Genomic DNA, 14,997 nt, shown 5'->3' with positions numbered 1-14,997 from the left:
ACTTTGAAAAACACAACCACTACATTATTACATTTCTAAACCACAACTACACATATGAATTCAGAGAAATGGCCAGGCGAGGTGGTTCATGCCTGTAATCCCAACACTTTGGGAGGCCAAGGTGGGTGTATCACTTGAGGTCAGAGGTTTGAGACCAGCCTGGCCTACCTGGTAAAACCCTGCCTCTACTAAAAATACAAAAAAATTAGCTGGGCATTTTGGTGGGTGCCTATATCCCAGCTACTTGGGAGGCTGAGGCACAAGAATCGTTTGAACCCAGGAGGCAGAGGTTGCAGTGAGCTGAGATTGTGCCACTGCCCTCCAGCCTGGGCGACTTGACTCCGTTGCCAAAAAAAAAAAAAAAAAAAAATTCAGAGAAAACATTTCCTTCTCAACAAAGATAAATTATCCACATTTTCTTGGCAGTAGATAGGCATATGTAAGATATTAATCTTACATTTTATTTCTTTACAAGTTAGAAATACAATAAACTTAAAATGAGCACATTTTTAAATGGAAGGCTTCATATAGAAAGGTAATTTTCTGGATTTTGGAAATAAATTTATCTCACAGAACTGCTTCCGCCTTCTCTACAGATTGGTCACTTGGCATTTTATTGCTTATAATTTGAAAGATATTTCTACTATTATCACTATCATAGCCTAGAATGAAACTTAAATTTCAAAAGCTATGTTTTTAAACTCTAGGTCTGAGCTACCAGTGGAGAATGAAATACATTTCCTGAGGTGAAGTCAGTATTTTTTTTTTCTTAATAAAACTGAACAGACAAAATTAAGACCAAAGTAGTAGAGAGCATCCTCCAAAACTTGGTTCAATTATGCATTTCTTTCCTTCTACAAATAGCAATTTTTAAAAAAATCAAAAAATCCTGATCAAAAGAATACCAGTACTCTCGACCTAACTGCTAAGAGACAAAGCCATGATGCATGATGAGACAGGACTGTTGTCCAATTTCAGTACAATCCATTACTAACTAACTAACCTACCTTATCAAGCTTGAGTTTGTCCACATCAGCTAAGAATGGGTTTACTGCTTTCTCACCAACCACCTTCAAAGCAGTACCCAATGCTTCGAATGCAGCATCTCTGACTTCAGGAGCAGAATCATTGATGTGCTATAAGTAAGCAAAATGATATTAATGTAAGGTATCTTAGGTATTACTCACTTTATTTATTTATTGTTTGTTTTATTATTTATTCATTTACTTATTTAATTGGCATTACTCACTTTAATTCAGATTGATGGTTGCTGCATAAAGAATTTGCTTCTTACAATTTACTGAAGCTAAGTGTAGCTTTCCTTATGCCAATTGACAGATACTCTTTCAAAAATTCTTTCTGGGCCTGGCACGGTGACTCATGCCTGTAATCCTAGCACCTTGGGAGGCTGAGGCTGAGGCTGAGGTCAGGAGTTCAAGATGAGCCTTGCCAACACGGTGAAAGCCAGTCTCTACTAAAATACAAAAATTAGCCGGGCGTGGTGGCAGGCACCTGTTATCCCAGCTACTCAGGAGGCTGAGGCAGGAGAATTGCTTGAGCCTGGGAGGCAGAAGCTGCAGTGAGCCGAGATCATGCCACCGCACTCCAGCCTGGGTGACAGAGCTAGACTCCATCTCCAAAAAAAAAAAAAAAAGTCTTTCTGGGTTAAGGAAACCCTTGGTATTCCATTTAGCAAGTGCTTCCTTTTCCTCTTACCCTCTATCTAAAATGACTCACTCCCAAATGATCTTCAAATACTTCACATTTGATGTCTATGCTTGGCCAGATCCAGTTGAACACTAGTATATGGGCCAAGTAAGAAACAAAATGTTTAACAGTTAATGGAATCTTAACACTAACTTGTGCTTTCTTTCAAGAAGAGGAACATAGTTACGAGAATTTGGATTCAGTTTCCAAGCTGCAAAGGGTCTGCTCCTCTATGATCAAAAGGTCATAACCTCTATAGTCTGAAAGTCAAGTACTGTACATAATAGCAGGAAAAAATCTTGCCTAGGTATAAAATATTCTCCCAATTTCAAAGACAGTCTATACCTTAAGTAGTGCAGCACAAAAGGGCTTGAGCAAGCTCTTTGGCAGGGTAGAAGCAGTGCAGTGGCGGAAACTTCTTGCAATAAAAAGAGATGTCTGCTGCTTGATGGTCGGATTTTTATTATCCATTACTGCTAAAACATCCTCACTGATGTTCTGTAGTGTGGTCTTTTGAAAGAAATTGTGGTTAATGAGCTTTTCTCAATTGTAAAGAACAATCAAAATATTAATATATATTGACAAAATTTACTTCAGATAACTGCAAACTCATGCTGTCAACTTACAGTAAGGAAGATTGCATCAATTGCCTCCTGCAGGGCTTGTACCACTTGAGGTTTCTTCTCTTTGAATTTCTCCAAAATGGTTGGCACAACCTGTAAAAGTGAATGGCTAGAACATTATTCAGCAACAAAAAGGAATGATGTACAAAAAGGAATATGCTAGTACATGGCTGAACCTTAAAAATAGTATGCTAAGTTAAAAAAAAAAAGCCAGTCACAAGCTGGGCACAGAGACTCATGTCTGAAATCCCAGCACTTTGGGACACTGAGGCAGGTGGCTTACTTGAGGCCAGGAGTTCAAGACCAGCCTGGGCAACAGAGTGAGACCTTGTCTCTACTAAAACAAACAAACAAAATTAGCCAGGTGTGGTGATGTGTGCCTGTGGTCCCAGCTACTTGAGAGGCTGAGGTGGGAGGAACACTTGAGGCCAGGAGGTCAAAGCTGCAGTGAGCTGTGATTGTCCCACTGTACTGCAGCCAGGGCAACACAGCAAGACCTTGTCTTTTAAAAAAAAAAAGCAGTTGGCCAGGCAAGGTGGCTCATGCCTGTAATCCCATCACTTTGGAAGGCCGAGGTGGGTGGATCGCCTGAGGTCAGGAGTTAGAGACCAGCCTGGCCAACATGGTGAAACCCCATCTCTAGGAAAACTACAAAAAAAAAATTAGCTGGACATGGTGGCAGGTGCCTGTAATCCCAGCTACTTGTGAGGCTGAGGCAGGTGAATTGCTCGAACCTGGGAGGCGGAGGTTGCAGTGAGCTGAGATCATGCCATTGCACTCCAGCCTGGGCAACAAGAGCGAGACTCTGTCTCAAAAAAAGAAAAAAAAAAGCAGTCACAAAGACCATGTATTGTATGATGACTCCATTTACATGAAATGTCAAAACCTTAGAGACAAAAAAGTAGATTAGTGGTTGCCAGAGTCAAGGGCAGGGAGCAGCATGGGGAGTGAATGTTAATGGGCAAGGGGTTTCTTTTTGGGGTGATGAAAGTGTTCTGGAATTAGATAGTGCTGATGGTTACCTAACATTGTGAATATTCTAAAATGAATTTAAGAGGGTAAACTTTATAATATGTAAATTTTATCTCATAAAGTTGCTGCCTAAAAAAAATCACCTTGTCTCCGCCCAGACAAATCAATAAAGCAAATATTTAAGTGGAATAAAAAGTCATTTCCTTTCTTGAAGGACACAGAATCTTAGAATGAAGAATTCTCATTCTCTCCCACTATGGCAGTGCTTCTCAACTTATTTGCTGCCTCTGCACCTTACAGAGTCTTGCTCTGTCACCCAGGTGGGAGTTCAAAGGCGTGAACATGGCTCACTGCAGCCTCAACCTCCTGGGCTCAAGTAATCCACTCATCTCAGCCTCCTGAGTAGGTAGGACTACAGGTATATGCCACCACACTTGCTGATTTTTTAATTCTTAATTTCTTAGCCACTTCCCTGTAAATGTAATTTTTAATTTTATTCTTTGTTGAGACAAGGGTTTCTCCATGTTGCCCAGGCTGGGGAAGAAAATTTCTAAGGTTCAAAAGATACAGCAAAGCTCAATGGCATCCAAAAAAAAAGAAAAAATTGTTTTCAAGATTTCACAGACGTGGTTGTAGACTACTTGGTATAGACCAAGGACTATGGTTCCCATGGAAAAATATAAGACTTTTTAATACTAGAAAGTTATAAATTGAAAATCAAGATATTTTAATGTCTATCAAGCTAAAGTTGACTTTTATAAATATTGCCAAAAAGATAGTTTGTAAACATTGAAAGAAAATAAAGTCAAGTCACTAACATGCTTGATAACAAACATTGTGTATATTATAGTATTAAGGTGAGAGAGACCTCAAACTATAAAACAATGGAGGCTTTTTTTTTTTTTTGAGATGGAGTCTCATCTGTCGCCCAGACTGGAGTGCAGTGGCACTATCTCAGCTCACTGCAACCTCTGCCTGCAGTGTTCAAGCGATTCTCCTGCCTCAGTTCCCCGAGTAGCTAGGATTACAAGCATGTGCCACCACGCCCAGTTAATTTTTTGTATTTTTAGTAAAGACAGTGTTTCACCATGTTAGCCAGGATGGTCTCGATCTCCTGACCTTGTGATCCGCCCGCCTCGGCCTCCCAAAGTACTGGGATTACAGGAGTAAGCCACTGTGCAGGTCTAATGGAGACATTCTTCAACCAGCACAACAAAGTGAAACAAAGCCAGAATCAGAACTCAAATTGGAAAGCCAGGTAATCATCCAACCATAATTTGGTAAATTAAAATGGATTTTAGGCTGGGCGTGGTGGCACAAGCCTGTAATCCTAGCACTTTGGGAGGCTGAGACAGGCTGATGGCTTGAGCCCAGGAGTTCGAGACCAGCTTGGACAAGATGGCAAAACCCCATCTCTACCAAAAATGCAAAGAATAGTCAAGCATGGTGGGGTATGCCTGAAGTCCCAGCTATTCGGGAGACTGAGGTGGGAGGATCACCTGAGCCTAGGAGGTGAAGGCTGCAGTCAGCAGAGATGGCGCCACTGCACTCCAGGCTGGGTGACAAAGTGAGACCCTGTCTCAAAAAAAAAAATTATTCTCTGGACTGATATTTAAGTGGTTTAGGAAAAAAAAAATTGTTCCCAATACAAAAGTATAATATCCTACTAAGTAACACAAACTTGACTGAAAGCTAGTTAATAAACCAATGGCATATACACATAGATAATATATATTGATTGCTATAAAAATATTTTAAATTTGTTTCAATTAGATTTACATGATTTACATGTCTAAGGGTTTTATAGACTCTTATTTTTATTTCCCTAGTAATAAGCCAGTCATGATTTATTTTTATTTGGTAGTGCCTTCTTTTTCTTCAATTAAGTTCTCTAAGATTATTTTTAATGCTATGAGTAAGCAAGCTCCAAATACCACAGCTCATGTGAGGCTAGATATTAGCTTCATAACATAAAATGGACACATGACTAGGGACTATTAGGAAACTTCTAAGTCAACCTAGGGAATCAAATGATAAAAGTGGCTAGCAAGTTAAACTCTAAAGCTCAATAGGGTCAATTTTTAGGATGCTGAACCATTCTTAGAAATTCAGACCAGATTTAGAGGCCACTGACAGATGCCAGTTAAAGAAAATATCTTAATTAATTAAAATTATTACCAAATTTGATTGGAAACAAACTTAAACAAATAGTATAGTCAACAAATGTCTCCAGTCAGATTTTCTTTGAATAAGTTAAACAGACATCACCTATATAAAATATATAACATTGTAACCTATATAAAATGTCTCAAATACATAAGTAAATTACATATTAAAATAAGAAAACACTATAAAACACATTTTATAAATTAACCTCACAGTTTTACATTCATAGTTTTATATTGCCTTTCCTACTCTCATTTTCATTCTGGTCCTGGTCACTACAAGTTTTATCTTGTTGTAATGTGTATAATATTGTAAGAACAAAGCAAGATACTAATAAGTAAATAAGGAATTAGCAAATAAATCAACTCAACTAAGTACTTTATTAGGCCTAGTGCCTGACTTTCTACATAAGGCCTATAAATTTTGTTATAACTGACATCTACTGAAATTTATAAGAATCTATGCTGAATATTAATGAAACAGAGAGAAATTTACTTTGTACAATATGTACACATCTATGCCAAGGAGTTGGTTTAAAGCATAGAGCAAACTAGGTTTGCCATTTTTGATAAACTTTGTTGTTCTGTATCTAAAAAGAAGTGTTACTTACATGTCCTGCATACTGTCCAAATTTCTTCCTTAGCCCAACAGCCAGGCCAGTAAGACATTTTGCTGCCAAAGCCACCAACATGACATTGGTGTCCTTTCCAACAACCTACAAAGGGGGAAAAAAAGGAAAACAAAATAGTCACAGCCTTGTAGAAGAGCATTTACATTTTATTCTCAAAAAACTCAGAGGCCAGGTGCAGTGACTCACGCCTGTAATCTCAGCACTTTGGGAGGCCGAGGCGGGTGGATCACCTGAGGTCAGGAGTTTGAGACCAGCCTGACCAACTTGGTAAAACGTCTCTACTAAAAACACAAAAATTAGCCAGGTATGGTGGCAGGCACCTGTAATCCTAGCTACTTGGGAGGCTGAGGTAGAAGAATCGCTTGAACCTGGGAGGCAGAGGTACAGTGAGCTGAGATTGTGCCATTGCACTTCAGCCTGGGAGAAAGAGCAGGACTCTGTCTCAAAAAAAGAAGAGAAAAAACAACAACAACTCTGAAAGCTCTTATGCTAATACATGACCAATTTTATTTCCTACAAGAGAGGAAAAATTCTTCTTTCATTGTATCGAATTTGGGAGCTTCCCTTCATTATGTTTAGTCTTCTATCTTAAAGTTCCACTAACAAAACATAGATAAAACCACAACATCGAATTACTCACTACCCAGTAGTGGCAGTCTGGGCTGTCAGCACTGTTCAACTGTGCAAGAAGTGACCCTGACAATGGCAGAGAAGCCAGAGGTCTGCTGACTTTGTTTTGGGATAAGGAAAATGAAAAGATATCTCTGAAAGACACCACAGGGCAACAGCTCTAATATTCATAACCAAGAAGCACCAGTAGAAACTGCTGCAGATACCTTCAGGAAGTCCATCGGGACTTTAAATTGTGAATGCTACTGCAACCATTCTTCTGAGGGAGCTTCTGGCCTTGAGGCTGTCACTTCAGTAATCTAATGATTGTTAAAGCTTGGATTCGAAGTGCTAGATTCTCCTCTAGCACTGTTTATACTACTGCCCTCCTATGACAAACCCCATAAAGCGCAGCACTTATCTAAACTCATGGGTAGTAGCCGCATCTATGTCAATTCAACAAGTGACTATAACTGGGTTCCTTCCTGGTAAGATTTTACTGTGGTACACTGCCCAATCAGTTGGTGTTAAAAAGCTGCTTTATAGCTGTGCGTGGTGGCTCATGCCTGTAATCCCAGCACTTTGGGAGGCCAAGATGGGCTGACTGCCTGAGGTCAGGAGTTTGAGACCAGTCTGGCCAACATTGTGAAATCCCGTCTCTACTAAAAATACAAAAAAAGTGGCCAGGTATGGTGACATGCACCTGTAATGCCAGCTACTCAGGAGGCTGAGGCAGGAAAATTGCTTGAACCAGGGAGGTGGGGGTTGCAGTGAACCAAGACATGCCACTGCACTCTAGGCTGGGTGACAGAGCAAGACTCCGTCTTAAACAAACAAACACAAAGAAAAAAGCTGCTTTATTATAAAAAATTAACTGATGGTGCATGCCTGTAGTCCCAGATACTTGAGAGGCTGAGGCAAAAGGATCACTTGAACCTGGGAGGTGGAGGTTGCAGTGAGTCAAGATCCCACCACTGCATTCCAGCCTGGGTGGCAAAGCAAGCCTTTGTCACAAAAATAGAAAAAAGAAAGCTGCTTTATTTATAAATGCCCCCAAACTCTTGTTTTTTCACTCTTTTCCCAGTAGGAGTAAAGCCTCCAATCTACTTTGAATTTTATCTTGTCCCTACAAGCTGATGTTCCATAAGCAGAATGCTTTATTCTAGATTCTTTGTATTAAACAAATCCTAACTTGTAGCATGCAAGTTCTACTTGGCACTTATATGCGCTCCTTAAGTGCTGAAGAATAAGGATTAAAAAACTAATATTTATTAAAAAAACAAATTAGGCACCACAATTTTGTAGGCACTTTATAATCCTTTTTAAATTTAATTTTCACCCAAACCCAATGAGGTAGTGTTATTATTATTTCAACTTTGAGGATTTGCAGCAAGGCGTGGTAGTTCACGCTTATAATCTCAAGACGTTAGGAGGCTGAGGAGGGAGGATTGCTTGAGCCCAGGAATTCAAGACCAGGCTGGGCAACATGGAAAAACCCTGTTTCTACCAGAAAAATTAGCCAGGCATGGTGGCATGTGCCTGTAGTCCCGGGTACTTAGGAGGCTGAGGTAGGAGGATTGCTTGAACCTGGGAGGCAAAGGTTGAAGTGAGCTGAGATCACACCACTGTGCTCCACCCTGGGTGACAGAGTGAGACCCTGCCTCAAAAACAAAAAACAAAAAACAACAAAAAATGTGCAGATTTCAAAAGATTTTTTTTTTTGTTTTTTTGAGACAGAGTCTGGCTTGATCTCAGGTCACTGCATGCAACCTCCCCCTCCCCTAGGTTCAAGCGATCCTCCCACCTCAGCCTCTCAAGTAGCTGGGACTAAAGGCAAGTGCTACCACATCTGCTACTATTTATTTTTTATAGAAAGAGGGTTTTCTTCATGTTGCCCAGGCTGGTCTAACTCCTGGACTCAAGTGATCAGCCCGCATCGGCCTTCCAAAATGTTGGGATTATAGGTGTGAGCTATTGCACCCAGCCAGATTCTAAAAATTAGAGATTAATGTGCTTAAGGTCAGGTAGTTAGCAAATGGTAATGCTGTGTGATTCAAACTCAGGTCAATTTTGACTCCAAAGCTTTTGCTCCTTTTATTAAGTAAAGCATGTTCTCCTTCTAAACTTGTGTTATGGTGAGTCGCACTTTCCTTATGAGAGAATGAGATCAGGGTCCTAAAAAACATTTTGTTAATCTCTAATTATTATAAGTCTATGAAGAAAAAAATTTTCCATTCATTTCTGTATTGAAATCACTATCTAAAGTATGTTCTCACTTCTAAACTTGTGTTATGGTTAGTCCACTCTCCTTACAAGAGGATGAGATCAGGGTCCTAATAAACATTTTGTTAAATCTCTAATTATTATAAGTCTGTGGAGAAAAATATTTTCCATTTATTTCTGTACTGAAATCACTATCTAAAGCATGTTCTCCCTTCTAAACTTGTGTTATGGTTAGTCCACTTTCCTTATGAGAGGATGAGATCAAGGTCCTAATAAACATTTTGTTAAATCTCTCATTACTGGGCTGGGCACGGTGGCTCACGCCTGTAATACCAGCACTTTGGGAGGCCGAGGCAGGTGGATCACGAAGTCAGGAGTTCAAGAGCAGCCTGGCCAACATGGTGAAACCCTGTCTCTACTAAAAACACAAAAATTAGCTGGGTGTGGTGGCAGGCGCCTGTAATCCTAGCTACTCAGGAGGCTGAGGCAAAGAACTGCTTGAACCTGGGAGGCAGAGGTTGCAGTGAGCCAGCCTAGGTGACAGAGCAAGATTCCATTTTGAGGAAAAAAAAAAAATCTCTCATTACTATAAGTCTAGGGAGAAAAAAATTTTTCATTCATTTCTATATTGAAATCACTATTGGCATTTTATTTTTATTTTTATTTTTTTACTATTGGCATTTACAAACGTTCTGATTGTTTTCCTTACCAAAATGCCTCTCAGATTTGATTTCGATGCTAGACTTTATATTTAGCATTTAAATATATATTCTAGAAATGGACGTCAAAAACATGTCAGAGCCCATTCCAACAAATTCTAGTTCAATGAATCTGGGATGAAATTTGGACATCAGTATTTTTATATGGTTCAAAGCGTCCACTCAAATATAAAATCCATGATGCTCTCTCTTTATATAATACAGCAAGAGATTATATTTACATTCACAATACCAATGGAAATCACAGAACTGTCTGTGTGAGAAGCTAATATCCTTAGCAAATACATGTAGAAAACATACAATATTAATGAAAAGGAAAAAGAAAAGGTTTTCTTTGACACATCAAGAATTCAGTGCCAGAGCAATAAGATTTCTAATAATAATCACATGCTGGAAGAATTGACAGAGAATCTGTAGCTTTCTTCATACGCCACTGGAATCTGACTTTCCCTGTCTCAATGCCCTCTCCTATTCCCCTTCCCATTCTTTCCTCTCAGGCTCCAGGTCAGTAAAACTCTTTCCCCTAGGGCAATTCTCTTTTAATTTATCTTACACAAGTGTGGTTCTTCAAGATGGAAAATTGACAACTGAACAAAGATTTCACAAATCTTATCTCTGCCTCCAAGTTCCAATGGAGGAAAGCCTAGGAGGGTTAACTACTAGAATATACAGTTGATCCTCATTATTCATGAATCCATATTTGCTAAAACCTACTTATAATCTCAAAATCAACACTCATGGTACTTTACCAGTCATTCACCGACAAGTTCAAAGCTGTGAACATTTTGTGTGGTCTATTGTGCACATTTCCAGCTGAGGTCGACAAGATAACACTCTGCCTTCTTGCTTTGGCTCTTACACTATAAACAAGTGTCTTTTTCATGGTTTATTCAGCGCCATGTTTTTGCATTTTTGTGTTTTTTGTTGGTCCTTTTGTTGTTTAAAATGGCTTCTAAGTGTAGTGCTGAAATGCTGTCTAATATTCCTAAATGCAAAAAGGCTCTGATGTGCCTTATGGAGAAAATATACATGTTAGGAAAAGCTTTGTTCAAGCATGAGTTATAGTGCTGTCGGCCAAGAGTTCAATGTGAACCAATCAACAATATACATAAAATATGGTATCTCCAAACAGAATAAAACAAAGATATTTATTGATTTACAGAAATGTTGTGACCAAAGGGTTGCAGAATCCTAACACTGTATTTCCCTTAGAAGCAATCATTCAATATTCACTAATTTAGTGTTCTCAGTGACTTAATAGAAAATAACTACTACGAGTAATGAGAATCACTATACTTCAATGTGCATATAATTAAAGATCAACTTCCTCATCTCACCATTCTAATCCTCTGCAGTTTCAGACTGAGGAAGCAAACAAAACAGTTTTCATTCTTGCTGTATTCAAGATGTTTTCAGAGTTTGTTCTTAGCACTATAATCATACACACTGTGTTTGATCTGTACTTACAGATTTCATAACAAGTTATTACATAAAAAATGTCCACCAGCAGCATTCAACTTGCCTGGACCTAAGCAACACCAAAAGAGTATTTTCTAAAAATGTTTATCTCTTACTTAGTACTTTGCCTGCTTCAAAACTGACCACATATCCCATACTCTTTACTTTACATACTGATACAATGCAGTGTGCAATCATTTGCTATCCTCATGCTTAATATTTGTCCAATTAAATAGAGCTAACTTAAATAGCTCATCCTATAGAATTATAAAACTGGAATATTTAGTTCTAGATCAGCAAGAGTCTCTTTTTCTAGAGGTTTACAGAAGCTATCAAATAGCATACCTAAAGTCAAAGTAACAAAAAAACAAAGATTGAAAATGAAACTAACCCACAACAGTAATTTAAAACAATCCTTTAAAAATGTGTGTCTGAGCCGGGCGTGGTGGCTCACACCTTTAATCCCAGCACTTTGGGAGGCTGAGGTGGGCGGATCACCTGAGGTCAGGAGTTCGAGACTAGCCTGACCAAAATGGTGAAACCTCATCTTTAAAAAAAAAGTATGTCTGTAATTCAAATACCAGCAGTAGTGTTCCTTATGTGGCAATGTATGTGTAATTAAAAAGATGACTGATAAGAAATTCAAAGGCCTGATCATTATTACAATACTAGTGCGAAAGTCCTCTTATTTACCTTCTTTAATGCTTTTACTAAATCTGCATAATCGCCAGCTTCCAGTTTGGGGTTTTTTACTAGTACTTCTACAGCCTCCAGGGCCTCTTTTCTCTCTTGCCATTTTTTTGCCTCCTGCAAGATACAATATGAGTCATTTGTAACAGAAAATAAGAGAGCAGAATAAAAGTCTATTTCTTGCACCCTGCTAATTCAAAGATATATAATTTTTTAAAAAAATTATAATACTGTGGAGGCAATCAGAACATTTTGTTATATACATAAATTTTTGTTAATATTAAAAAGTATTTTCATAAGATGTTATAGCTAAAGTAATATAATAAACAAACAGAATGACATAAATGTTTCATTCTCATTTTCTAGGCAAATGTTAGTAAGCAGATATCAAACAGAAAACATTAATAGAAAGCATTTCTAGCCCACCCATCTCACAGTAGCACAATTACAGGAGAGGAATTTCTACACTGACAACATTAAAAGGACCAGAAAAGAACAATCACATAACCAACAACCCACTACTATAGTGGTGGTTGGGATAAGACTGTGTTCCTCAACTGGGGATGATTTTGTCTCCTAGGGAACATCTGGCAATGTCTGAAGACATTTTTGGTTGCCATGACTTAGGGGGATAGTATTACTGCCATCTAGTGGATAAAAGCCAGAGATGCTGCTAAACATCAAACAATGCACAGGGCAACTGACAAAAAATGTCAACAGTGCTAAGGTCAAGAAACCTTGGGGTAAAGTATTGGCAGTAGAAATGGAGAAAACGGAGAAAGGGGAGGAATCTGGAGATCTGGAGTGCTATAATATACATATATATATGTACAAATTAGTGTAGGAGCAAAGAGGAAGAAGCAACTCACTTTGCTAGGGAAGATATGGAGTGGAAGGGGGTGCACCAGGCAAGCACTCAGCAGAGTACTCTAATTCTATTCAAGTAATTCTTTTGAAAGAAATAAGTAAAAGAAGTTTAACAATTACTTACAATTTTGTCATAAAAGTCTTTGGGAAGTTTGGAAAGAATTTCTACAGCTTCTAAAAGCTCATAAGCATCTATCTGTGGTACCTCATCACCATCAACACCACCTTCAAGGAGAAAAACAAAACAAACCTTAAAAATGGTTGGAATTATTTTACTTATCAGTTATCAGTCCTTTCACAACCTTGATGAAATTTTAATCGAGAAGAGATCAGTTATTAAAGCTACATGCAACTTATATTTTATTAAAGGCAGTCCTGCAAAATATGCCTAATGAACACGAGATTCTTGTGGCAGTGCCAGTTCTTGCTAATTTTTGCAGAAACCAGCATTTAAAATTGGTTTACCTCCTTCAGCATCTCCACCAGCAGACTGTTGTTGTTCCAATTTAGCTTCTAGTTCTTGTTGGGAACGAAGAAATCGACTAGGTCTAGGAGCACTTGTTGGCAGTTTGACCCATTCTTCTTCTAGTTCTTTCAACTGCAAATATCACATAATATTTAAATAACACCTGCATCTCCACCATTAGTTAACATACTTAATACTTAGATTTATTGACATATCAGGACCCAATTTCTTTTTTTTTTTTTTTTTGGAGATGGAGTCTTACTCCGTCACCCAGACTGAAGTAAAGTGGCATGATCTTAGCTCACTGCAACCTCCACCTCCTGGGTTCAAGCAATTCTTGTGCCTCAGCCTCTCGAGTGGGTGGAATTACAGGGATGCGCTACCACATCTAGCTAATTTTTGTATTTTTAATAGAGATGAGGTTTCACCATGTTGTCCAGGCTGGTCTTGAACTCCTGACCTCAGGTGATCCTCCTGCCTCAGCCTCCCAAAATGCTGGGATTACAGGTGTGAACCACTGTGCCTGGCTTCCAATTTCTTATTTATGTGGCTCTACCAGAGAAAAGATTCATTCATTCATTCATTCATTCATTGAGACACAGGGTCTCAAACTCTGTTGCCTAGGCTGGAGTACCATAGCTCAATTTTGGCTCACTGCAGCTTCAACCTCCCCAGGTTCAGGCGGTCCTCCCACCTAAGTTTCACAAACAGGTGGGACTACAGATTGTGCCACCATGCCTGGCTAATTTTTTTTATTATTTGTAGAGATAGGGTTTGCCATGTTGTCCAGGCTGGTCTCGAACTCCTGGGCTCAAGCGATCTGTCTGCCTGGGCCTGCCAAAGTGCTAGGATTACAAGTGTGAACCACCACGCCAGCCAAAGAAAATATGTATTTAAATTGTATTTATTTTACAGCGTAAGTCAAATCTATTTGAATTTACTATAAGGAAGACGTATGTCTAAGCACTAAGAAAGAATAGTAAGTCCCACTTTTTAAGACATTCTCATTAGTTCATGAATTCGGATACATTTGCATCAAACCAACTGTAATAAAAAGCCAGAAAGAACGTACTTCACACAGACGATAAGTTCTGCCACCCAACAGAATTGGAGAGAAAGTAAGCTATGCTCAGAATAACTGATTTCAAATTTAAGAATGAAAAATAATTATGTTTAAGGATAGAATATCAACAATGATAAGAAGAAAATATTTTCATATGAACCTTATGCAAAAGCAACCAGCAAACTTTTTGTCTTACCTGGACAGAGTTTATATTTTGTAATGGGGGTCGCAGAGCATCCCGAATCCATCTGTAAATCTCCACAGCAATTAGTTTGGCTTCATCTCGAACAGCCTTCTCTCGAGACTCAAAGAGTTTTGGCAACACTTTGATAATTGGCTTAAGCAAGATGATTTTGGAACCAAATTCACTACAAGTAAAAAATTGGAGAAAAAACTGTTAACATGCAATGCACTTGAGTAAAATATTAGCTTTTCTTCATTCAAACACAGTTCCATATTTATATATTAGAAGAATTATGTAAGTTCAGTTTTTTTAAGGCAACAAAAGAAAAGGAACTCATAACTGCTTACCTACTTAGGTGCTGTTCTTCCAAGAATATTATTTAATGTGTAGGGCCCAAAACAATACAACCATTTTAAAACAAACTTTTTAAGTAAACAGACTAGGATTAAAACCTATAAAGGATAAACACGTATAATACCCATTTTTTTTTTTTTTTGAGATGGCATTTCACTTGTTGCCCAGGCTGGAGTGCAATGGCGTTATCTCAGCTCACTGCAACCCCTGCTTCCTGGGTCCAAGTGATTCTCCTGCCTCAGACTCCCAAGTAGCTGGAATTACA

General features: G+C 38.6%; 1 protein-coding gene across 2 annotated transcripts in view; it reads right to left on the bottom strand.

The window, feature by feature from the left end:
• Nucleotides 1–14,997, bottom strand: part of CKAP5 (cytoskeleton associated protein 5) — a 113,519-nt gene that overhangs the window by 60,817 nt on the left and 37,705 nt on the right. For both annotated transcript variants that reach the window (XM_064364966.1, XM_064364967.1), the window contains exons 5-12: nt 14,391–14,562; nt 13,131–13,263; nt 12,790–12,890; nt 11,802–11,915; nt 6,079–6,183; nt 2,334–2,423; nt 2,053–2,217; nt 1,008–1,136 (exon numbers count right to left, since the gene is read on the bottom strand). In XM_064364966.1, coding sequence (XP_064221036.1) covers nt 1,008–1,136; nt 2,053–2,217; nt 2,334–2,423; nt 6,079–6,183; nt 11,802–11,915; nt 12,790–12,890; nt 13,131–13,263; nt 14,391–14,562 — 1,009 coding nt within the window. The remainder of the gene's footprint in view (nt 1–1,007; nt 1,137–2,052; nt 2,218–2,333; nt 2,424–6,078; nt 6,184–11,801; nt 11,916–12,789; nt 12,891–13,130; nt 13,264–14,390; nt 14,563–14,997) is intronic.

This window comes from Aotus nancymaae, unplaced genomic scaffold, assembly GCF_030222135.1.
Source record: "Aotus nancymaae isolate 86718 unplaced genomic scaffold, 86718_ANA_hifiasm-v0.15.2.pri h1tg000059l, whole genome shotgun sequence".
Taxonomy (NCBI): domain Eukaryota; kingdom Metazoa; phylum Chordata; class Mammalia; order Primates; family Aotidae; genus Aotus; species Aotus nancymaae.
The sequence above is the reverse complement of the archived record's forward strand: the minus strand, read 5'-3'. Positions and strand labels throughout refer to the sequence as shown.